Source organism: Papio anubis, chromosome 1 (genome assembly GCF_008728515.1).
Source record: "Papio anubis isolate 15944 chromosome 1, Panubis1.0, whole genome shotgun sequence".
NCBI classification, from domain to species: Eukaryota; Metazoa; Chordata; class Mammalia; order Primates; family Cercopithecidae; genus Papio; species Papio anubis.
In genome coordinates this window covers 209,648,478-209,675,321 of record NC_044976.1, presented here as the reverse complement: position 1 = coordinate 209,675,321, position 26,844 = coordinate 209,648,478, and the positions used below count along the sequence as shown (strand labels likewise).

The 26,844-nt window shown below is 39.6% G+C and overlaps 1 protein-coding gene across 2 annotated transcripts in view; it reads right to left on the bottom strand.

Moving 5' to 3' along the window:
* The window catches only part of FMN2 (formin 2), a 393,694-nt gene that overhangs the window by 250,179 nt on the left and 116,671 nt on the right, over positions 1 to 26,844 (bottom strand). For both annotated transcript variants that reach the window (XM_031659811.1, XM_031659814.1), the window contains 2 exons: positions 24,903 to 26,209; positions 22,760 to 22,904 (listed from right to left, as the gene is read on the bottom strand). In XM_031659811.1, coding sequence (XP_031515671.1) covers positions 22,760 to 22,904; positions 24,903 to 26,209 — 1,452 coding nt within the window. The remainder of the gene's footprint in view (positions 1 to 22,759; positions 22,905 to 24,902; positions 26,210 to 26,844) is intronic.

The following is a 26,844-nucleotide window of genomic DNA, read 5'->3' as shown; positions in this document are numbered from 1 at the left end:
GGTGGAAAGGAATGAATTTAAACTCATGGGCTATCTATGAGTTTAAAATACATTATCAGTTTAAAATATCCAAGAAGTAATGAACTCATGCCCTGCAAAAATTCTAACCCTACCAATATCCCTTTCATCCATCTGAAAGGCTGAATCACATCTGCCTGGGACTTTAAAGTAACTATGAAATATAGACCATCATTGCCAGTGAGTATCGCCAATAGTTGTAAAGAATCCATTTCCGGAGTTTCTGGATCACTAAAATGGACTATTTTGCTTGTTAAGGAGGGAGGGGGCCAATGTGCAATGTTCGAGTCCGCCTGCCTCTTGTTTCTAGTTATTTTTCTGCACACACAGAAAGAGCAGGAATATCATAGGCTGGTTTTATCCCTAATTAATTAATGAGGTGGTCCTATTCTTTTTAAGATTTATGTATTGAGTTTTTCAGAATAAGCAACATCTTTCAATGTGAATTTTTCTCTGAAACTCAGCATGAGTCTTCAGCACAACAGTATGTCACCTCCTCTAGATGACTTCCATGGAATTAAATTTAAAAATCAGTAAAATAGTCTTAGCAAGAGAGATGGTTTCACATGCTTTGAGAAACAAATTTCAAAGGAAGATAGACCCACACACAGTTTATTTATCTATTTATTTAAGACAAAGTCTCACTCTGTCACCCAGGCTGGAGTGCAGTGGTGCGATCTTGGCTCACTGCAACTTCTGTCCACCTCCAGGGTTCAAGCGATTCTCTTGCCTCAGCCTCCTGAGTAGCTGGGATTACAGGTGCCCGCCACCATGCCCGGATAATTTTTGCCTTGTAGTAGAGATGTCAGGCTGGTATTGAACTCCTGACCTCAGGTGATCCACCTGCCTTAGCCCCCCAAAGCACTGGGATTACAGGAGTGAGCCACTGTGCCCAGCCACCATACTAAGTAGTTTTCTAATAATCTGAATTTATTAAGTGGCTGTTACAGTGAATGAATGAATTTTTTAAAAGCGTGGACAACAATAAATCACTAGAAATTTATAACAGCTTACATTTTAAAACTACGATGTTGATGTGAGTAAACACAGAGAAAAGATAAAATAAATATCTGAACAAAACAGCAAGGCCACAGTAAGATGAGTAAGAAAAACAGTGAGGACGTGACAGATTCAACAAAGTCCTGGGTGGCCTAGTGGGGAAAAAAATGTATAGTAGACTATTATAAGGAAAGAATGCCACGGTTATTAAAACAGGGTACTGAAATCTGTGAAACAATATTAGTAACCTCAAGAATGGCAAACATGACTTATTAAGTTGGATTAAGAAAAAAAGAGGGCAAATTGAAAACAAACAAATTACTGTTTGGTATGAATCATATGTTATAGATTCTTTCTAGAATTTTGCATGCAATCCTCGTTGCCATACATGAGATGCTAATTGTTAATCTCAAGATGAATACAGAAAAGAATAGAGATTCTTGAACAATCTAAAATTTTAAGTGTAGTTAAGAGGGATGTATTCTTTCCTCTTAGAAACATTAGAGGCTGACATGGCTTGGATTTGTAAAAGTATATAAGCATATGAAAAAAAATATTTTTAAGTAGGTTTTCAACTCCATAGTGTTGCATAATTTCAAATTAAGAAAAAGAGGCTGAGCGTGGTTGCTCATGCCTGTAATCCCAGCACTTTGGGAAGCCAATGTGGGCGGATCATGAGGTCAGGAGATCGAGACCATCCTGGCCAACATGGTGAAACCCTGTGTCTACTAAAAACAAAACAAAACAAAACAAAACAAAAAAAATTAGCTGGGCATGGTGGTTTGTGTGTGCCTGTAATCCCAGCTACTTGGGAGGCTGAGGCAGGAGAACCCCTTGAACCCAGGAGGCGGCGGTTGCAGTGAGCCGAGACTGCGTCATTGCACTCCAGCCTGGCGACAGAGCAACAGTCCATCTCAAAAAAAAAAAAAAAAAAAAAAAGAAAGAAAAGAAAAGAAAAAGAATGAGCAAATGGAAGAGATTCAGCAACATAAATGTTAAGATCCTCATGGTAGAGAATATTAGTAATGCTCTGATCTGAAAAAGTGAAGAAAACATATGGAAGATGTTACCAGGAAGAAAACCAATCAATGGGGGTAAATGAATTCAGGAAGTGCCTACAAACGCTTTGGAGAACAGAGGGATTTTTAAAAGGGATAAACTCAGAGGATGATAAGACCGGATAAATGTGACAAGAGGACTTCTTCAAAATCACTATTTCTAGTGCCTGAGGACATTTGTTGAATAGCATAAACCCAAAGAAGCTTGCCTTACATAAGCTCTTCATGCTGTTTGGGTGGAAAAAATCTCTCAAACTAAATCCAAGTTTGAAAATGCAAACTACTGAATCAGTTCAAACCTAATTATTATTTCAGGTCACCACTGTACCTACTACAAGCCCCTCCTAAATCACACCAGATTAAACACCTCAGGCCCTCAAACTTCTATGCCTTCAAATCACTATTCAGAAGCTGTGCTTTTCCTCCTAAATATATGATTCTAATGTAACTGATGGTATAATTTGCTTTTGAACTGTGTATTTTACACTAACACCTGTTTCCTTTCTGTTCAACTTTCTGTCACCAAAATATTCAGAATAAACTGAAAGCACCTTGCCATTTGATCTTCTTCATCTGCATCTTATAATGATCAGATTTTTTAATACAGTCAAGCTTTGATCATATTGGTAGAAACATAGGGAAACACATTTTCAATCATTTTAAAAGGAAAAAGCTTTGTTTGCTCTTACATTTGGCAAGTTTGTATTGTTTTATTTTTTGGAAGGCTTAATGTGGAATGCAAAGAGATGGTCAACTTAAAGAGAGTTTTTCGTTTTGTTTTCTTGTTTTTGGAAGAGCTCTCTGTCTACCTGCTTCGTGTGTGGCAGTATTGAGAAGAAGGCTGGCATTACTGGAATAGGAAAGTTTTTACTTACAAAACAACAGCCAAGTCAGTCTGGCATCACTAGGGGAACACTGCAACCTAGCTTTCAAAACAAAACAAGTCACTGTCTTTCCTTGTAAGTTCGAAGGATGGAGACCAGCTCAAAGCCAATTTCTATGGAGCCTTGGACCAATCTAGGCCATTGAAGAAAAACTGATCATTTAAAAAGCACTCAGCAGCAAGTGGATTTCAACTCAGATTTTAGCTTCTAGTGGCATTTGAAGAACATGCTAGTTTGTTTTGCTGGCACTAGAAAAAAGCAGGCAAAATTCCATCCTAATTATGAAAAGCTTTACTTAACAAGGGTAATTAAGTATACAAGATGTTAGTAAAGGGATCGCAAGTAAAAACACCAACAACATTATACAGGAGAGTATTAAAAGAGAGAAGGAGTCACTCTGTACTACATTTACGGTTAAGGAAGTTTACAGAGTGACCTACATAGATTTTGTAAAAAGTTTTAATGGCAACATTACAATCCATGTAGAAAAATATACAGAACTATACATAAAGATTATCACATAGATCAATTAAAGAAAAGCCTTGCCTACATTCCTACTAATACACACCTCAAAACAAAATTATTTTTATGGCTGTCTGAGAATAAGAAAAAATAGAAACACTTTAGGCGGCGTCAAAGCTTTAGGGGACGTCAGCTCTTCCTGCTCTCATTTTAACTTCATTTACACTATTCTCTTTCTTTTCTATAAGCAATTGAGGCTTTTTTTTTTTTTTTTTTTTTTTTTGAGACAGGGTCTGACTCTGTTGCCCAGGCTAGAGTGCAGTGGCTTTATCTCAGCTCACCGCAGCCTTGACCTCCTGGGCTTAAGCGATCCTCCCGCTTCAGCCTCTCAAGTAGCTGGGAGTAGGTGGGGCTACAGGCACATGCCACCATGCCCAACTAATTTTTGTAGTTTTTGTAGAGATGTGGTCTCACTATGTTTCCCAGGCTGGTCTCAAACTTCTGGGTTCAAGTGATCCTGCCAGCTCAGCCTCCCAAAAGGCTGGGATTATAGGCATGAACCACTGCGCCAGCCTCTCTTCTATAAACTTTTGGTTAGCAAGGTTTATACTACAGTTTCTTAAAATGTGTTTACTAAAACTTGATATTTTAAAGATACTTTTCTGCCCGGCATGGTGGGTGGCTCATACCTGTAATCCTAGTACTTTGGGAGGCTGAGGTGGGTGGATTACCTGAGGTCAGGAGTTCAAGACCAGCCTGGCCAACATGGTGAAATCCTGTCTCTACTAAAAATAGAAAAATTAGCCAGGCATGGTGGTGTGTGCCTGTAATCCCAGCTACCCAGGAGGCTGAGGCAGGTGAATCGCTGGAACCAGGGAGGCAGAGGTTGCAGTGAGCCGAGATCGTGCAACTGGCACTCCAGCCTGAGACTCTGTCTCTCAAACAATAAAAAAGAAAAAAAGATACTTTTCTTAAAGAAAAGTCAGCTATGGAAGGATAGCACAGATATTCCATTCACTTTTAAACCTGGTGCACCATCACATGAAACAATTCCACAGAACCACCATAGTCATTTTTTATAAACAGTACATTGGTACTATCATTAGCAGCATATTAAGTCCTGACTCTTCTAGGGAGGGCATCGTTAACTGTCACCAAGAAATCAATACCTTTTGATCTTCACTCCATATATGAGCGTAAAGGGCAAGGTATGTTGATTACCAAGAGAGGATCAAACATCACAGCACATGAAAGAAAGAGAGAGGGAGGCAGACAGATAAGGTGAGGAAGAGGGGGAAGAACGGTGGGAGTTGAGAGGGTATGGGCTAATTTTAATTTGTGCATTCAAATTTAGGTTCAATAATGCAAATCTCCATTACCACATAGGTCTGTTCAATGTGTAAGTTAAAAACACAGAGGTCTTTAGATTTTGCTTTCAATCCTCCTTCCTCCATGAAGACTTGATGGAAGAAAGAGGCTTCAAAACTTTCATCAAAATAGGCAATAAAACCAGTTTACTGTCAAATGTTAAAATAACAGTGGAGGTAATCTTCATAAACACCACAAATCTGTCTCTGGGGGATTCTGGTGACTATGTCCAAGAGTAGTCACTGGAAGACCAGAAAGGATTTTCCAAAGGGGTTTTAATTATATTCCCAGAGCCCAGACTCAAGAGAAAAATCACAGTCCATATATCTTTAGTCTCTTCATCAAAAGCAAAGAAAAAAGTTATAAATTTCTCCTTCTGAGATTAATGAACTCTTGCCTATAAAACTATATTGTGCTTTAAGTTAAAAACAGCTTTAATTTTTGACCATTTATTTTTGGGGGAAAAAAGTTTATCTGAAGGTTTTTTGACCTTGAAAAATGTATTATTTATCCAGAAAATTATAGTCTGATATCATGATCATTCTATGGGTAATAAGTGCTACCAGAAAAATTATTTACCTTCTCATAAAAAATATTTACTAGCAAATACATGCATAAATAGGCTAAGACTTGAAATTCTTATTGAAATTCAAATGGCCGCACCTTTTTTCATTCCCACCAGCAGTGTATGAGGATTCCAGTTTCTCCACATCCTCATCGTGCTAGCCTTTCTCTTTGATTATAGCCATCCTTGCACTTGTGAAGTGGTGTCGCATTGTGGTTTTGATTTTCAATTCTTTAATGCTAATAGTGTTGAGTAGTATCCTTTTATGTGCTTATTCGAAAGCAGTATCCTTTTTTTTTTTTTTGGAGAAATCCCTACTCAAACCTTTTGCCCTTTTTTTTTTTTTTTTTTTTTTGAGACAGAGTTTCACTCTTGTTGCCCAGGCTGGAGTGCGATGGTGCAGTCTCGGCTCACCACCACCTCTGCCTCCTGGGTTCAAGCGATTCTCCTGCTTCAGCCTCCTGAGTAGCTGGGATTACAGGCATGTGCCACCACACCTAGATAATTTTGTATTTTTAGTAGAGACGGGATTTCTCCATGTTGGTCAGGCTGGTCCCGAACTCCCAACCTCAGGTTATCTGCCCCCCCTTGGCCTCCCAAAGTGCTGGGATTACAGGCGTGAGCCATTGCACTTGGCCTTGCCCATTTTTAAATTAGATTTTTAAAAAATGATTGTTGTTATTGAGTTGTAGGAGTTACTTAGATATTCAGGATGTTTACCACTTATCAGATTTGTGACTTGCAAACATTGCCTCCCATTTTGTGGGTTGGTTGTCTTTTTAAGTTTTTTGATGGTATTGTTTGTAGATTCAAAATTGTTAACTTTGATGTAGTCCAATCTATTTTTTCTTTTGTCATAGGTGCTTTTAGAGTCACAGATCTAAGAAACCATTGCCTAATCTCATTCTTTTGCATGTGGATATACAGTTGTCCCAGCACTATTTGTTGAAAAGACTATTCTTTCACCCTTGAAATGTCTTAGTACCATTGTCAAAAATCAATAGACCATAAGTGTAAGAATTGATTTCTGGATTCTCAAATATATTCCATTGACCAATATGTGTATTTGTATGCCAGTACTACACTGTCTTCTTTACTACAGTTTTGTAATAACTTTTGAAATCAGGAGGTTCCAACTTTGTTCTTTTGCTAGATTGTTTAGGCTATTCTGAGATTCTTGATTTTTCACATGAATTTTTAACTTAGCTTGTCTATTTTGCTAAAAAAAAAATGAGGTTGGGGGAATGGTTGGGATGTTGCTAGATGCTGTGTTGAATCTGTAGGACAACTTGGCAAGTATTGTCATCTTAACAATATCAAGTCTTCCCATCCATAACTATGGCGCATTCCATTTACTTAGATCCTCCTTAACTTGTTTCAACAATGGTTTCTAGATTCAGTGTAAAAATCCTGTACTTCTTTTTTTAAATCCATACTTCAGTATCTTCTTCTTTTTAATAATATTGCAAAGGGAGTTGTTTTCCTAAATGCATTTTCACAACAATAATTACTAATATCTAGAAATACAATTAGATTCCTTGTTACATCTAACAGTTTCTTCTAGTGAATTCCTTAGGATTTCTTACATACAAGATCGTGTTTCATCTGCAAAATATTTTGTTGCTTCCATTCCAATCAGGATACCATTTATTTCTTTCCCTTGACTAATTGCCTTGACCAGAACTTCCAGAACACTGTTAAACAGAAGTGACAATAATGAATATCCTTGTCTTCTTCCTGAAAAACATCCAGTCTTCAATGTGAGCCCTGGGTTTTTCACAGATGCTCTCTATCAGACTGAGGAAGTTCCCTTCTAGTCCCGTTTTTTGTTTGTTTGTTGGTGTGTGTGAGTGTGTGTGTGTGTGTGTGTGTGTATCACTAAAGAGTATAGGATTTAGCAACTGCGGATTCTGCAGCTATTGAGATGTTCATCGACTTTTGTCTTTTTTCTTTTGTAGAGACAAGGTCTCATTCTACCATCCAGGCAGTACAGTGGCACAATCATAGCTCACTGCAGCCACAAACTACCACTTAAGAGAACTATGTAATTATACTATGCTTTGTGCAGATAAAATATGTTTACCAGTCCTCTGTTTTTGTATATGTGATCTCAAATTACCATATCATTTACGCTCAACTTGAACTTTCTTTACTATTTCTTGAAAACCAAGTCTTTTAGCAACAGATTCTCTCAGTTTTTGTTTATCTGGAAATGTCTGTCTTTTGTCTTCATTTTAGAAAAACTCTCACTGGATGTAAGAGGACTGGTTGACCATTTCGCTTTCAGCACTTGGAATGTCATCCCACTGCCTTTTGGTCTTCACTAATTCTGATAAGTCTTCTGTTAGTATTATTGGGGTTCCCTTGTATGAGATGTGTTGTTTTTCTTTCACTACATTCATACTTTTTAATCGTTAGCTTTCAACAATTTGACTATGATATAGGGGGTGTGGATCTCTTTATGTTTATCTACAAGGAATTCATTGTATTTCTTGGATGTGTGTATTAATGTTTTTCATAAAGTTGAGATGTTTTCAGCCATATACATTCAAGTATTTTTCTGTCCCTTATCTCTCTCCTGTCCTTTGGATATAGTTCACATACATTGGTCCCTTAGTGGTGTCCCCCCATTTTTCTGAGGCTATGTGAGTTTTTTTCATTCTTTTCTGTGTATGTTTTTCAGATTGTGTAATCTCTATTGATCTATGTTCAAGTCTGCTGATTATTTCCTTCTGTCACTACAAATCAATTGTTAAATCATCTAGTAATTTTTTCCCCATTTTGGTTATTGTACTTTTAACTCTAGAATTATGTTATAATGTCTGTCTGTTTATTGATATTCCCTACTTGATGAAACAGTGTCCCCATACCTTCTTTGATTTCTTAGAAATAGTTGCCTGGAGTTCTTTGACGATATTTTAAATGGGTGCTTTGAGTTCTTTGTTAAGTCTAACATCTGGGCCCTTTTGAATAATGTTTCTGTTGCCTGTTTGTTTTCCTGTGTACAGACCACTCTTTCCTGTTCTTTGTATGACTTGAATTTGTTGTTGTTGAAAACTAGACATTTCAGGTTTTATATTTTATCAACTCTAGATATTGATTTTCCCTTCTCTGCCCTAAAGCTTCTTGTGTTTCTGGTTTGCCTATTTATTTGCTTGGTTACTTCACTAGGCTCATTCAGTGAAGTCTATTTCTGGCTCAGTGCGCAGCCTGACATTCCTGCACACATTTTCCCTTTCAGTTTTTAATCTTTCAGCCTGGCTACCTATGGATCACCCCTGAATCAGTGAAAGATTATTCTTAAGGCCCCTGGGCCCTTAGGGTTTTACCCTTAACCACTGGGGCTGAGGGGTGCCTTGAAGTGTGCTATCACAGTTCAGGGAATTTACCAATTTTTTTCCACCATGTTCATCCAGAAACTAGTCACTGCTTTTCCCTCTCCAATTGCTCCTCTGAGGGTACAGCCTTGGGTATGTACACAGCTTTCATACTGCCACAGATGACTGCAATATTATTTTTAAGCCTGGTTTCTTAGGAATTGCCCCTGTGTCAGAACAGCTTATTGTTTGCTCAGTGTTTTAAGAGAGGTATTGAAATTGACCCAATAGTCCCACAGACAGATCTTTTGGATGAACATAGAAATTGATCATTTGGTCTTAATGCTTGAAACTTACATTTGTTTTATCTGAGTTCCTTCACCCAAAAAGCACCTTCAGGCCTCTAAAAAAGTATCAAAGAACTAAAACTCATCAGCTCACCACACCAGAACTAAAACTCACCAACTCACCACACCAGACCCCTCATTCACCATGATTGCTTCCTTGCTGCTTGCTAGTTCTTCTTTTCTTACACATTGCTACATTTCTCCCCCACTATATAAACCCCTAATTTTAGTCAGCCAGGGAGATGGATTTGAGACTGAGCTCCCATCTCCTTGGCTGCAGCAACCGATTAAAGCCTTCCTCCTTGGCAATACATGTCGTCTCAGTCATTGGCTTTCTGTGCGGTGAGCAGCACCAACTAGACTGAACTCCTGGTGTTTCAATAACAGCATGTTTAAGACTCATGCCAAGACTTAGACTCCCACACAATAATATTGGGAGACTTTAACACCCCACTGTCAACATTTGACAGATCAACGAGACAGAAAATTAACAAGGATATTCAGGACTTGAAATCAGCTCTATTAGACATCTACAGAACTCTCCACCCCAAATCAACAGAATATACATTCTTCTCAGCACCACATCTCACTTATTCTAAAATTGGACACATAACTGGAAGTAAAACACCCCTCAGCAAATGCAAAAGAACAGAAATCATAAACAGTCTCTCAGACCACAGTACAATCAAACTAGAACTCAGGATTAAGAAACTCAGTCAAAGCTACACAACTATATAGAAACTGAACAACCTGCTCCTTAATGACCACTGGGCAAATAACGAAATTAAGGCAGAAATAAATAAGTTCTTTGAAACCAATGAGAACAAAGACACAATGTACCAGAATCTCTGGGACACAGCTAACGCAGTATTAAGAGGGAAATTTATAGCACTAAATGCCTACAGGAGAAAGCAGGAAAGATCTAAAATCGACACCCTAACATCGAAATTAAAAGAACTAGAGAAGCAAGAGCCGACAAATTGAAAAGCTAGCACAAGATAAGAAATAACTAAGATCAGAGCAGAACTGAAGGAGACAGAGACGGGAAAACTCTTCAAAAAAATCAACAAATGCAGGAGCTGGTTTTTTTAAACGATCAACAAAATAGACCACTAGCCAGACTAACAAAGAAGAAAAGAGATAAGAATCAAATAGACACAATAAGAAATGATAAAGGGGATATCACCACTGATCCCACAGAAATACAAACTACCATCAGAGAATACTATAAACACCTCTACCCAAATAAACTAGAAAATCTAGAAGAAATAGATAAATTGCTGGACACATACACCCTCTCAAGTCTAAACAAGGAAGAAGTTGAATCCCTGAATAAACCAATAACAAGTTCTGAAAATGAGGCAGTAATTAATAGCCTACCAACCAAAAAAAAAAGCCCAGGACCAGATAGATTCACAGCTGAATATTACCAGAGGCACAAAGAGCAGCTGGTACCATTCCTTCTGAAACTGTTCCAAACAGTAGAAAAAGAGGGACTCTGCCCTAACTCATTTTGTGAGGCCAGCATCATCCTGATACCAAAACCTGGCAGAGACAAAACAGAAATTTCAGGCCAATATCCCTGATGAACATCGATGAGAAAATCCTCAATAAAATACTGGCAAACCGAATCCAGCAGCACATCAAAAAGCTTATCTACCACGATCAAGTTGGCTTCATCCCTGGGATGCAAGGCTGGTTCAACATACATAAATCAAAGACGTAACCCATCACATAAACAGAACCAGTGCAAAAAACCAGATGATTATCTGAATAGATGCAGAAAAGGCCTTCAATAAAACTCAACACTGCTTCATGCTAAAAATTCTCAATAAACTAGGTATTGATGGAATGTATCTCAAAATAATAAAAGCTATTTATGACAAACCCACAGCCAATATCATACTTAATAGGCAAAAGATGGAAGCATTTCCTTTGAAAACTGGCACAAGACAAGGATGCCCTCTCTCACCACTCCTATTCAACGCAGTATTAGAAGTGCTGGCCAGGGCAATCAGGCAAAAGAAAGAAATAAAGCGTATTCAAATAGGAAGAGAGGAAGTCAAATTGTCCCTGTTTGCAGATGACATGATTGTATATTCAGAAAACCCCATCGTCTCAGCCGCATAACTCCTTAAGCTGATAAGCAACTTCAGCAAAGTCTCAGGATACAAAATCCGTGTGTAAAAATCACAAGCATTCCTATACACCAATAACAGACAAACAGAGAGCCAAATCATGAGTGAACTTCCATTCACAATTGCTACAAAGAGAATAAAATACCTAGGAATACAACTTACAAGAGATGTGAAGGACCTCTTCAAGGAGAACTACAAACCACTGCCTAAGGAAACAAGAGAGGACACAAACAAATGGAAAAACATTCCATGCTCATGGATAGGAAGAATCAATATTGTGAAAACGGCCATACTGCCCAAAGCAAATTATAGATTCAATGATGTTCCCATCAAGCTATCATTGACTTTCTTCACAGAATTAGAAAAAACTACTTTAAATTTCATATGGAACCAAAAAAAGAGCCCATATAGCCAAGTCAATCCTAAGCAAAAAACAAAGCTGGAAGTATCACGCTACCTGACTTCAAACTATACTACAAGGCTACAGTAACCAAAACAGTTTTGGTAATGGTACCAAAACAGATATATAGACCAATGGAATAGAGCAGAGGCCTCAGAAATAACACTACACATCTACAACCATCTGATCTTTGACAAACCTGACAAAAACAAGCAATGGGGAAAGGATTCCCTATTTAATAAATGGTGTTGGGAAAATTGGCAGCCATATGCAGAAAACTGAAACTGAATCCCCTCCTTACACCTTATATGAAAATTAACTCAAGATAGATTAAAGACTTAAACATGAGACCTAAACTCTGCTGAGGTGGGCAGATCACTTGAGGTGAGGAGTTTGAGACCAGCCTGGCCATCATGGTGAAACCCCATTTCTATTAAAAATACAAAAAATAAAATAAAATTAGCTGGGTGTATTGGTGGACGCCTGTAAGCCCAGCTACTTGGGAGGTTGAGGCAGGAGAATTGCTTGAACCTGGGAGGCAGAGGTTGCAGTGAGCTGAGATTGTGCCACTGCACTCCAACCTGGGTGACAGAGCAAGACTTCATCTCGAAAAAAAAAATTAAAAAAAACAAAAACCCTGCAAGAAAACCTAGGCAATACCATTCAGGACACAGGCATGCGCAAAGACTTCATGATTAAAACACCAAAAGCAATGGCAACAAAAGCCAAAATTGACAAATGGGATCTGATTAAAGTAAAGAGCGTCTTCACAGCAAAAGAAACTATCATCAGAATGAACAGGAACCTACAGAATAGGAGAAAATTTTTGCAATCTATCCATCTGACAAAAGGACTAATATCCAGAATCCACCAGAATCTACAAAGAACTTAAACAAATTTACAAGAAAAAAAAAATCCCATCAAAAAGTGGGCAAAGGATATGAACAGACACTCCTCAAAAGAAGACATTTATGTAGCCAATAAACATATGAAGGAAAGCTCATCATCACTGGTCATTAGAGAAATGCAAATCAAAAACACAATGAGATACCATCTCATGCCAGTTAGAGTGGCAATCATTAAACAATCAGGAAATAACAGATGCTGGAGAGGATGTGGAGAAACAGGAACGCTTTTGCACTGTTGGTGGGAGTGTAAATTAGTTCAACCATTGTGGAAGACAGTGTAGTGATTCTTCCAGGATCTAAAACTAGAAATACCATTTGACCCAGCAATCCCATTACTGGGGATATACCCAAAGGATTATAAATCATTCTACTATAAAGACACATGCACACATATGTTTATTGCAGCACTGTTCACAACAGCAAAGACTTGGAACCAACCCAAATGCCCATCAATGAAAGACTGGATACAGAAAATGTGGCACATATATACCATGGAATACTATGCAGCCATAAAAAAGGATGAGTTCACGTCCTTTGCAGAGACATGGATGAAGCTGGAAACCATCATTCTCAGCAAACTACCACAAAGACAGAAAACCAAATACTGCATGTTCTCACTCATAAAAAGGAGTTGAACAATGAGAACACACGGACACAGGGAGTGGAACATCACACACTGGGGCCTGTCAGGGGGTGGGGGACTGGGGAACGGATAGCATTAGGAGAAATACCTAATATAGATGATGGTTTGATGGGTGCAGCAAACCACCACGGCATGTGTATACCTATGTAACAAACCTGCATGTTCTGCACATGTATCCTGGAACTTAAAGTATAATAGAAGAAAATAAGTAAATAAAATGGGATTAATCACACACACACACACACACACACTCATGCCAGTGAAGCTTCTGCTTGATTTTGATGGGTCTGTATGAGGTTAGCCAATGCTTTCCTGGGGGCACCACATCTTGCTCCGATTGCTCTTGGCTGGGTGCAGCCTGGCAGGTGTGTATTCACCCTCCCTACCTCCACAGATTATGGTGATCCTTAAAGGGACCTTCTCAAAGGTCTCCTGTGGTTCTCCATGCTTGCCTGTTAAAAAGCTTCTCCAACAGGAGACTGAAGAAATTAGAAATGCCAGCATCCTGCCTCTACTAGACCAAAATCATAGCCATACAGGAGTTACAGAGAAAGAGAGAGAACTACGGTCCTCTTGGCCACACATGTCCAGAGCAGAGCAGAGTTGGGGGTGGCTGGTAACGGAGTAGGCTGTGGCTAACTGTCAGAGTACTCTTGCTGTTCTGAGTTTTAGCAGATTTTCTTGAATGACTGTTTCTCCATTTCCTGTGCGCCCTTAGGACAATTTTCAGAGACTTCAAATAAATAATTTTTTGTTATAATTTTCACCAGTTAAGTTGTTTTACTGGGGAGAGGATCCACCATGTTCCTCACTATCTTGAGAAGATCTCCTCCAGACAACTTGCTAAAGTAACACTTCAGATAGTTTCAAGTCCCAAATTAATTTTAAAGATTCATGAATTAACAATTAACAAAAATTAAAGGTGAAATATTAGATATCTTCCATTTAGTTGTCTGGGCATGGTGGCTCACACTTCTAATCCCAGCACTTTGGGAAGCTGAAGCAGGAGGATTGCCTGAGCCCAGGAGTACAAGCCCAGCCTGGGCAACATGGCAAATCCCCATTCCTGCAAAATAAAAATTAAAAAGTTAGCCAGGCTCAGCGGCCCACACCTAGAGTCCCAGCTGCTTGGGAGGCTGAGGTGAGAGGATAGCTCAAGCCAGGGAAGTCGAGGCTGCAGTGAGCCATGATCATACCACAGTACTCCAGCCTCGGAGGCAGAGTGAGACCCCATCTCAAAAAAATAAATAAATACAATAAATAAATAAATTAACCTTCATTTTGAAAATGGTTATGGTTTTTTAAAAAAAAGTTTTATTTTCCATTTATAAAAAGTTTTAAATTAAATAAACTAACGACACAAATAAGAACTTTATTATTTTTTTCTAAGTCTTAAACATATGCCCTCAAATAACAAGAACTCTTTTTTTAGGTCACACTAAATTTGGTTGTGAATAATCTGACTAGTGTCGTCACCGGCATCCCTTCTGGTAGACAAAAGGTAGGGCCTATCATAATTGTGACTATGTAGGTCAAATGAGGAATAAACTCCTCCTTTGCCCTGAGATTATCCCAAATCCTGTTGCTATCCATGGTAAAGAAGCGTACATCCTGCTATTTCATACCTTGACACCAAAATAAGCTTCAGGTCCAATTAATCTAAATTCAGTCCTCACACTTATTTCTAGTATGACAAACTTGAGGCCGGGTAGGAGGATGAGAAGGAAACACATTCAGTGAATATAAATGATCTAAATTCACATTCCTAAAACTCCCAGACAGGGGAGCACTCAGGGGAGGCCTGCTACAGTGATGACTGATTTATTCTCACTTTAATTAAGCTGCAAGGAAACCTTTGCTCATGGTGCTATTCTCAAAAATCACCCCTTAATCCTCTCTACATATCTAAACCAAATAAATTCTTCAAGGCCCATTTCAAGTCACATCTCCTCCACACAGCCTTTCTCCCAAGTCCAGCCTATATATTCTGTTGAACTTCTGACCACCCACAGTTTGCACTATCTTTAGTATATAGCATGGAACCTGAAGGACAATTCAAGTATAGTCACTTGAATACTCAAAGCTGTCTCTCTTGGGTTGTTCCACAATAAATTAGCCCTCCAGAGAACCTCGTGCCCTTTCTGGTATTTTAGCTCATTTTCTCTGCTGTAGTCCCTGCTGAAATGGATCAACTGTGCTGCCATCAGATCAAAAAAGGGTGCAACAGTGAACGCGCTCACTGTTTCGTTTTTCCAGTGAAACTAAAGAGGGTTGTCTGCAATAGTGGCTCCAGTCTAAACCGGCTCTGCTGAGAAAATACTCTCCCATCATCTGCTCCAGATAGAATTCATTTAAAAATTTTTTTCTTAGACATGAGATGGGGTCTCACTATGTTGCCAAGGCTGGAGGGCAGTGGCTATCACAGGCACAATCATAGCACACAACAGCCCACCTTGTAGGCGGCCCTACAGGTGCACGCCACTGCATCTGGCATTCCAAACAGCATCTGTACTCTATTCTATACTCGTTCTTCAATTCCTATGAATGATAAACAGAACATTATAGCCATTAAAAATTCATACCACTTTCCTTGTACATTTAGTCCAACAGAATCTTTTTTTTTTTTTTTTTTTTTTGAGACAGAGTCTCACTCTGTCGCCAGGCTGTAGTGCAGTGGCATGATCTCAGCTCACTGCAACCTCCACCTCCCGGGTTCAATCAATTCTCCTGCATCCGCCTCCTGAGTAGCTGGGAGTATAGGCGCACGCCACCACGCCCAGCTAATTTTTGTACTTTTAGTAGAGATGGGGTCTCACCATGTTGGCCAGGATGGTCTCGATCTCTTGACCTCGTGATCTGCCCACCTTAGCCTCCCAAAGTGCTGGGATTATAGGCATGAGCCACTTCACCCGGCCCAGAATCTTAATATCATGGTATATAAATATAAAATCCAAAAGAATTAACAGTCTACACTATGACTAAATTGTATGCAATTCTAAAGCACGGTTACCCAAATATAATTTCCCTAATATATATCAAGGTGAAAGATAATTAGCTTAGTTACATTTCCTTTATATTATGCTGGTGTATTTATGTTATTTTTTATTTTTAGCCTTTTACTTAGAAGTATAAAAATAATTTTATTGGCCAAAAGAAAATTTAAGAGGCTGAGGTGGGAGAATGGCATGAACCTGGGAGGCAGAGCTTGCAGTGAGCCGAGATTGTGCCACTGCACTCCAGCCTGGGTGACTAAGTGAGACTCCGTCTCAAAAAAAAAAAAAAAAGAAAATTTAAAAACAGAGGTTAATATTATTGCATTCCTTGAACTGATTGGGTATGCTCTACAAATATAGGAATAGCATCTTCAAAAAAAATAATAAATCTTTCAACATCTTAAACAAATCCAGATTCCACAAAACCTATGTTCCTCTAATTATAGTTTTGTATTTTGATGTGGTTTTCTATGTAAATACATTTTTAAGGCTTGCAATAGGAATGTATTCTATTAAAAGCAGATGTTAAAAGTTACAAAGTACCAAATGTTTATTGTGTATCCTCAAAACAAATCTAAATTGTCTTATTATAAGATATTTAGTGTTTCAGACATGATTTTATGTCTTTGGTCAAAAGACAAATATAACTGTTCAAATCAACCAAAACACACCCTTGCCAGCTACAACTGGAACAATTAACACCAATACAAAACACTAGGCTTCTATAACACAGATTTTCATTCAGTCTGTCACTCTGTAGCACTGAAATATCTACTAATTACAAGAAAACATAGTTTTCAATCTAAAAATGAATGTTTGCAATAAATAAAATTGCAGCAAAGATCACAGATAAAATATGTAATCTATTTTTCCTTTTCATAGCAGCCAATAATACAGTGGCAGGCGATATGTGAAGTGTGCCACACCTGTTCTCCCAAATTCCTCAACACAGTAAGAAGAAGCTTTTATTGGCAATTACTGCTTCCCGTAAGAACACTTACAGGTATTATGTTATACACTCCCATAAAAGAGCAGCTGAATGATGAATACTTCTTTTCCCATCGCTAGTACACATTTTTATAACTTTTTCTTTTTTTTTTTTTTTTTTGAGACTGCGTCTCGCTTTGTTACCCAGGCTGGAGTGTAGTGGTGCGATCTCGGCTCACTGCAAGCTCCGCCTCCTGGGTTCAAGCAATTCTCCTGCCTCAGCCTCCTGAGTAGCTGGGATTACAGGCACCCACCACTACTCCTGGCTAATTTTTTGTATTTTTAGTAGAGACGGGGTTTCACCATGTTGGTCAGGCTGGTCTCAAACTCCTGACCTTGAACATTTTTAAGCTACTCAGGAGGCTGAGACGGGAGAATGGCGTGAACTCGGGAGGCGGAGCTTGCAGTGAGCCGAGATCGCGCCACAGCACTCCAACCTGGGTGAGAGCAAGACTCCGTCTCATAAAAAAAAAAGAAAAAACAAATCTTTTTTAGGGGTTAGGTCATCAAGCACAATGGAAAGACGAACATGATACCAAATATCGAATTCCTTAAAGTTAGTATCTGTAATAAATGTGAATTCTAACAAATCCTTTCACTACCTGCCCTTATAATAAGTAGCAAATTTAACAATGTATTTTTTCTGATCAGATTTCCAGAGGCTAAAGTCCAACAAATATTTAACTGTCATACTTTTTCTCCCATTCTCTGGGCAAAGAATTTTAATCTGATAGATTAAATAGAAGAAACCCACAGAGATTCATTGTGTTGCATTAAATGGTTAGACAAATGTCAGTTACGTACTTTTTAAAAAATTACAGATTCTTCTTTTTCACTCTTGCTGACTTCTATGTGCAAATTTACATTCTGGGTATCATGTTCCTTTACAGATCCTTTAAACATGATTAGACATTATTTACCTATGGCATATTTTACAAAGATGATTCTTTTGGTACCATGGGATAAATGAAAGGTAGCATCATTTCACATTTGGCAAGGTTTAACCACAGTGGGTGTCTGCCTCTAACCACTATTTATATGCCACACAAGCAAGTGACTCTTATTTTTACTGCTTACAGAGACTTACGTATTTAAATCTCATACCATTCAAACTTTTATTTAACTGGGCAAATGTCATGTTGGTGAAATCACAGTTTATATACTTGTCAAAATCTGCTAAAATATTGGCCAGGCATGGTAACTCATGCCTGTAATCCCAGCACTTTGGGAGTCCAAGGTGGGTGGATCACCTGAGGTCAGGAGTTTGAGACCAGCCTGACCAACATGGCGAAACCCCGTCTCTATGAGACCAGCCTGACCAACATGGCAAAATCCCGTCTCTACTAAAAATACAAAAATTAGCCAGTCACAGGGGCCTGCACCTGTAATCCCAGCTACTTGGGAGGCTGAGGCAGAAGAATCATTTGAACCCGGAAGGGGAAGGTTGCAGTGAGCCAAGATCACGCCACTGCACTCCAGCCTGTGCAACAGAGTGAGACTCCATTTAAAAAAAAAAGAAAAAAGAAATCTGCTAAAACATGGTAAAGGTTTTAAAAGTGTCTCACATACAATTTTATTTATAACCACAGTCATTTAAATACAGAACATATATGAAAGACCAATACACATTCAAATTCTTTTTTTAAAGTATTTAATTCATTTTTTAAAGTATATATTCTGGTCCCCATATAAAATACTGCACTTACACTCATATAAAATATTCCACATCCATAATTATCACTTAATTAGGAAGAGCAGAGGCTCTGCAGCCAGATGGCTGGAGTTTGAACCTGAGCTCAGCCCCTTACCAGCTTGGAAACATTACTGAATTCCTCTACATCTCTGTACCTGAGGTTTCTGTACTATGAACCATACTATGAACTGAGACTAATGGTGCCTGTCTCATACGAGTAGGAGCATTATATGAGTTGATATAAGTACAGTGCTAAGAACAGTAACTGGTACCTGGTAAATAATGGACACGATATGGTTTCCATGGTTATTATTGTTGTAATAATTACTACTATTACTACTACTACTACTACCGTGTTTACCAAAATTTATTTCCTTATGACATTATTTCATAGAAGATTAACCAAAAACTATGCAACCCTTATTATCAAAATCACTCCAAAGTAAATTCTCTCACTTTCCTGCTAATGAGCTCAGATTAAAAATTTTTTTTTTTTTTTTCCTGAGACAGGGTCTTAATCTGTCACCCTGGCTGGAGTACAGTGGTACTATCACAACTCACTGCAGACTCAACCTCCCTGGGCTCAGATGATCTTCCCATCTCAGCTTTCCAAGTACCTGGGATGACAGGCATGCACCACTGCAGCCAGATAATTTTTACATTTTTTATAGATTCAGAATTTCACCATGTTCCCCAGGCTGGTCTCAAATTCCTGGGCTCAAGCAGTCCACCTGCCTTGGCCTCCCAAAGTGCTAGGATTACAAGTGTGAGCCACCACGCCCAGCAGGTTAAACTGTTTAATCCTTATTTGATCACCAAAGATCCTGAGGTGACTTAGGGTCATTTATAAACATTAATAATCACTGAACTACCCTGCAAATAGGGAGGAAATTGGACTAAATATTATTGGCTCTAGAGCCTTCCTTGAAAATGGGCAAGTGTGAATGTGTGTGAATGCTTAAGCACGAACATCATATGAGATCACTTTTTCTATTTTCCTCTTTATTCCTTAAGAGATGGGGCTCTACATCAGACAGTTCTAATGTCAAAGTGTCACACTCATTTGGGTTTGAAAACCTGTGTCAGACTATAGTCTGACAAACTTCTATGTACCTTCTCAGCTAATCTTTCGTGTGTTACTTCAAAGTGAAGAAGGATAAATGAAGTCATTATAGAACACACTTAAATCCATGCTCCATAAGAAAAGTATAAAATGCTTTGTCTTAAGTTCTTTGGAGAGAAAAGGAGTTGGAAATATAAGATATTCTTCATTTCTATCAGTCTGAGCATCCAGAGAAAATAACCCTCTTTCTCCTTATGCCAAACGGCAATGTGCCCAGCTGAAGAATCTTCTATTATCACACTGAAAACGTCTCTGCCACGACAGTAAAAACAGCACAGGCACCTCGTTAAACACCAGTGCATTCAACCACAGTCTTACTTTCAAGGAGAAGACAGATCACAGAAAAATTATTTGGCTATTTTTAAATATTTAAATAAAAACAGAACTTCCAGCTTCCATTGTATATAAGAAGAATTGCTTGAAATACCTCCATAAACATACGCCATGGCATTAAAGGCTATTAATTTTACTGGAAATGAATCATAAGGTACCAAAATGTCTGCACATACAATCAGTGCACATTTCCCATAAAAAGGGGAACAATTTGCATGCATCCTGAAAATACACTTTCCTTAAACAAAATTTTAAATGTCTCAAGTAAATGGAGTGGACAGATTTTTCTTCCAAATACAATGAAGTTAAATAAAACTATGTTTCTTCAGCAATCCATCACTTTGTAGTGATTTTTTTCTAACATACATTTAAAAAAATCTTTTATCCCTCCAAAAACAGATCTGAAATGCAGAGTTCCGCACCAAGCCCCAGGCCAAGGAGTTGCTGAATAGGTTTATCTGGAGTCATGATGGAGACTGTCCCATAAACCCTGTTTGAAGCTGAAGGTCAACAGTAGCGTCACTATCAATAAACACAAATGAGGACATTGGTAAAGTCTCTTACCGACAATTTATGAAATGTCTTAATGACAGAATGAGGAGATTATCTTAAGATGATGATGCTCAACACAGATGCACTGTTTATATGCAGAGAGATTCCTTCATGCCAACTAGTTTAATTTGAAGTTTGATGATTTAGATGTAAATCATATTTCAGTAAGCTAAAACTTAATACTAAGTCAAACAGAGCATGAAATCCTACAGTCTTGGTCATCCTGGGAGACTTCTTCCTTATCTGTATTCCCTTAGCCAAAAAAAAAAAAAAAAAGCGGTGCTGGGAGTAGGGAGAGCATGGCTCAATTTTCTGAGTATTTGGTCCCTGGACAAGAGATGCTCCATGCCACATCTACACATTAGTCAAGTGACAGTTCTGGCTGCCCGACTCTCCTCAATGTAAGCCCCGCCCATATTCCCCACTCAGACAGATTTTACATCTCTGACACAACGCAAAAGAAGAGACACGATGACTCAGCCTCAGTGTACTATATGCAAATATACCGTGGAAAGGATTTTTAAAATATTTATCTCTGCCAGAGAAAATATGATTTTCCATTACTCCTCTTAACATTGTCACCCTGGACTTACTGCTTATTATGAAATGAGTAACTTTCTGGTTTTTAATCACTGCTGGACATAGCCACTGATATTTATAAAGTCTTCATCCCTTAGTCAGCTGATTAATTTAATAAATATTTACTGAGTGCCTATGATGTGCCAGGTGCCATTTCGTTTACTATGTTACTGACCTGAGGTCACCAGCAACCAGCAATAATACAACAAAAGCATTTCTAAAAGAATTCAACTGCATAATGTTTGGGTTTAAATTATTCTGAGATTAATAAAATGCCTGGGGTGAGCCTGCTCACCCAGCTAACTATGGGTTACAAGGGTCTAGCTGTCCCATTGAAATTCATCTTCTCCTGGCTGTATATGGCGATGTCTGTCTGGTGAACATTGTCTGCTCTGAGATAAGTATCAATGGAAACAACTCCAGGTCATATGCCTAGCTACTACTTCCAGGTCAGAGGCAAAAATTCGAGGAATCTGCCCATGAGCTGGAACTCCTATGGCGCTACTGGGCAAGGAGAACACTGGGGATATCAGTCTCATTTTTCCCTCTTTGCTTCCCAAGACTGAGCTGCTTGCCATTCCTTTGCTTCCAAGACCTCTTTCCTGCCACCCTGCAAAAGTTAAGAAATGTAGCCACTCTCCATTTCAGGGTAAAGACGGGCACCATTAGCAATTCTATCTGGAGTTCATTATGATGAGGTTTGACTCGACTTTCCAAATGACACCCCTGAGAAATTTATAACAATATCCCTTTATGACAAGCCCAATGGATATATCAGTTGAAAAATTTTGCTTGGAAATGTTTTTCTTGAAATGCAGCAATCTTTCTTTTTATGACTCAAAAATGTCACAGGTTAGATCAAAGGATCTAACATAAAATAGAGAGGTTAGAAATGGATACAAGATTTCTCTTCCACATTTCAAGTACAGTGTAACTGTTTAACTGGATTCTAATGGCATCCACTTCAGATATAATGCAACAAAATACCAAACACATTATCAGTTACTAAGGATTGGATTTCTTGCTTGTTTTCCTTTGCCCACTTTTTCCTTTCTTTCCATCCATAGGAGCACTCAGATGGATATAAATCAAGTGAAAATTTATTTCTAGGCAACTAATTCTGGAAAGAAACAGTGGCTGAGACTTTGGAAATATGTGTTATGATGTTACGAATAAAAGTCGGGACATTATCACTGGATGGAGATAATTATGTGTTGTTCTATTTGTGCTAGTCTTACTTAACCACATGTTCTAAAGTCCTAACCCTTGCTATCTGCCTAAGATCCATGGAGGTTTACACAGCCCAAAAACTATTTCAACGTTTTCTCTAATGACAGTTCACACTTATGCCAGAAACACTGTCCAATTTCATAAGGCACAAAAAATACTCACTTGTTTAGCCTTTGTCTTTGAGATGGTATCAGAGATAGGTTTCTTTCTCTCCTTTACAGCAGTTTTAGAAAATAATTCCTCAAATTCATGACAATCTATGGATGGCTCCTCAATTTTTTCCCAAATAAGTGAAGTACTGGAGTCTCTAAAATTAAGCAAAAGAACAATAAAACAGCCATCAAACTGAACTACATCACAGTAAGCATAAACAGAAAGGAAGAAAGGGAGGGAGGAAGGCCAGCAGGAAGGAGGGAGGGAAAAAGACGAGAGATAAGAAGGAAAGAATATTCTTTTTCTTTAAGACCACCATTTGTTTGATCCACTTATTGGGAAAGTTAAAATACCATCCATGAATGAAATCTTACCCCAGAAATAATTTCCAGAAACCCTCAGTTATCAGGTCACCGTATAAAAACGCAAAAAGAAAACCTATCTCAGTATGGGCTAGGGAGGCAAGAAATGTTTGATATCTCAAAATCCCAACTTGACTTATCACCTCTGCAGATTATTCATGGGTTAAAAAACACACATTTCCAGGATGGCATCCTCTCCCTCCTACTGCCTCCCATCACCCCATTGTTATTTGTCTTCTCAGTGACCGCAGATTCATGTAATACCATCTAAAAAGGGTAAACACATTTTTAAAAAAGCAAAGCAATAACAAAACACGAGAACTTCCCGTGTCATATCTGGAGAAACGACTTTGGGGCACAGTTTAAAATGAATCACCCACATACATAAGTGGAGTGGAAACAACACAGAAGACGAACTGAAAAATTAGAAGTCATCACAATATACAGTTTCTTGCCCCCGATATGGTTTAGAGAGTAGACAAGTTCATATAAGAAATGAAAACGAACCTGGCAAATACCGTTTCTAAATGCATGCCACACACACAAAGGAAATTCAAGGAATCATGAAACATTAGAACAAGGCAGGCCAGTGAGGTTTAAAGTGTACGTTTTTCCCCTGCCACCTACACATTCCACAGCCAAGTATCACAGCATTGTCTCAATGTCTAGGGAACACGGTTTATAGATGATGCATGAATATATAAAATGCCACCAGAATACCTGGTGGAAAGTATTCTTTTATGATGATTATTCCCAGCTATGATTGTATGACTTTGTGCTGTGTTGCCAATGATTGACAGAAGTGTCATGAAATTTTCAAAACTAAATTATTTCACACTTGAGGTGTGGATATGTGGATATGTGTATTTTCGTGTAGCATGTTTCTGAAGAAAGCCTAGAAGATGGGATTGTAAAGCAGGGCTGTGCTTTTTTTTTTTTTTTTTTTTGAGACGGAGTCTCCCTCTGTGGCTCAGGCTGGAGCGCAGTGGGGCCATCTCGGCTCACTGCAAGCTCCGCCTCCCGGGTTCCGGCCATTCTCCTGCCTCAGCCTCCCGACTAGCTGGGACTACAGGCGCCCGCCGCCACGCCCGGCTAATTTTTTGCATTTTTAGTAGAGACGGGGTTTCACCGTGTTAGCCAGGATGGTCTCGATCTCCTGACCTCGTGATCCGCCCGCCTCGGCCTCCCAAAGTGCTGGGATTACAGGCGTGAGCCACCACGCCCTGCCACGGGGCTGTGCATTTTAAAGTGTGCACTAAACCATGCTCCAGAGTCAGTTTACTTAAGAATTTGATTTACATTTTTAAGCTGTGTGTCAGAAATGGAAGCTTGAAGTAGTGAAAGCAAGGAGTAGATTCTTACATGGAAAATAATTTGGCTACAAATTTTTCTGCTTCCCTGCCCTCATTTATTTTCCAGAGGGCATAAAAGCATAGTTTCACTGGAATTCAGGCATGAGTCGCAGTCTTACAATTAGATCACAGAGCATGTATGCTAAGAAAAATATATCCCTCAATCTTTAAGAGATATATCAATAACTATATAGATGGATATACCTACATCTCATACATTGATAAATATATGTATTTGTTTTATACCTTTGGTACTTCTGGAGAAAAGCCTAAAGCTTTAAATAGCAAGCTGCTGCACTATATACTGATGTAAAAATCTAGACAAATTTTAGAGCTGTGCTTAAAAATACATTCAACGGTAATTTTCCCGAGTTTGACAATAAACACTTCCCTAATACTGACACACACTATGCAAAGATGAGCTCACTTTCATGTTACCTTTTACTATGTAGTTGAATCCTGGTCCAGTAAAGAGGCTTCATTGGTCGACAAGGCTCTATGGGCTGCTTCCTACTCCCTTTGTCCTGATTCATCCCGAATCCAAACAAGCCACTCGGCAATGGAGGAGGAAGAAATCCACACACCTGTGGGGTTGGTAAAGTGCTACTCCCAACTTGTGGGAGGAGTGGAGGGCCTGATGCAGGAAGCAGAGGGGGCGGTGGGATTCCTGTCCCAGGTGGAGGGGGTGGGGGAGCTGGAGCAGGTGGAATCCCCATACCTGGCAAGGGAGGAGGTGGGGGAATCCCAGCACCAGGTAGGGGGGGCGGAGGAGGTATCCCCATTCCGGGTAGAGGGGGCGGAGGGGGTATGCCGGCTCCGGGTAGAGGGGGCGGAGGGGGTATGCCCGCCCCGGGTAGAGGGGGCGGAGGGGGTATGCCCGCTCCGGGTAGAGGGGGCGGAGGGGGTATGCCCGCCCCGGGTAGAGGGGGCGGAGGGGGTATGCCGGCTCCGGGTAGAGGGGGCGGAGGAGGTATGCCCACTCCAGGAAGAGGAGGGGGAGGCGGTGGCAGCATTTCTGTACCCGGCAGAGGAGGAGGTGGGGGAATGGCTGTACTGGGCAGAGTAGGCACTGTCATGCCAGGGAGAGGGGGAGGTGGGGGAGGCACCATGCCCAGGCCAGGCATGGAGCTGGAGGACTCTGTGCAAGGCAGAGGTGGTGGAGATGGGATGTGACAGCTGTTTTTAAAGGCGGAGGAAACAGAGCGTTCATGGCTGGTTTCAAACTCGGTAGAAAGAGAAGAATGGGGCGGCTGTGACCCAGGCTGTCCTTGACCAGCAGACCACAGAAAGGATGGAGGTGGTGGAGGCTGTGAGATGCTCTGTGTGGGCTGATGGCTGTCCAGCTGGACTGATATTCGCCTTGGAGACACAATCAAAGAAATCTCTGAACAGAACTTTGTCTGAGGTCCACTTTCAGCCCCAGGCGGGCATGGAGGATGCCCCAGCGCACCCACAGGAGGCAGTGTCAGTACCCCGCCCTCTTCTGTCGGGGAAGTCTGTATGGATTTCGCCTCTAAAATCCTTTGATGCCGTCCTTCCTTTTCTTCTAACCTGAGAGCTTCGAGACAGACATCGCCTGAGGCTGTCACTCCATTCCCAAGCCCTTGACGACCACTGGCCACCTCTGTGTCCAGGGCAGGATACTGCCTCTCTAGTTCAGCTATTTTGGTTCTCAGATCCTCAATAGTCTGTTCCAGCTGCTGAATTACATTGGCCTGTCCCTCAGACTTCATGTCAACAACTTCCTGAAGGGCAACAAGGACAGACAAAGTTAAGTATGAAATAAGGAAAAATTCAAGTATCAAAAAATTAAGCAAAATTATATCTGTTTGTTGTCATACTTCCAGAAAGACCCCGTGACAGAAAGATGGTATTAATATTTCTATGTGTCCCCTGGCTTGCACCCTGAGATTTCAAAGTGGTTAACACACATGACTTACCACAGAATCCTAAGTCCGTATCTGTCTCATTTTCAAATGATGTCATTGAGGACAAATAGACCACTGAGAATAGGGAAGAAAGTTCTGAGTGATAAACCAGTTTATTTCTAAGACAGCCTTCTTTCCAGCCTAGGAACATTTGTTTCTAGGCTGTCCCCTAAAAACATTTTAAAGGTAATCCTGAATTTTAAAGGCAGCCACTGCTTTTTAAAAGTGATCACTGAATGAGTATTCAATACGAATATATAAAATATTTTTGATATCCATATGGGCAAGGTAAGTGCCTTACGAGCATGTGCCATACCATTTATATCACGTTTACTAGGACTTTAATATTTTACCTAGGGTATTTCAGGAAGTGATAACTGACAGTTCTCCACAATTTACAAAGATGGCTGATGGCCAGACATGGTGGCTCACGCCTGTAATTCCAGCACTTC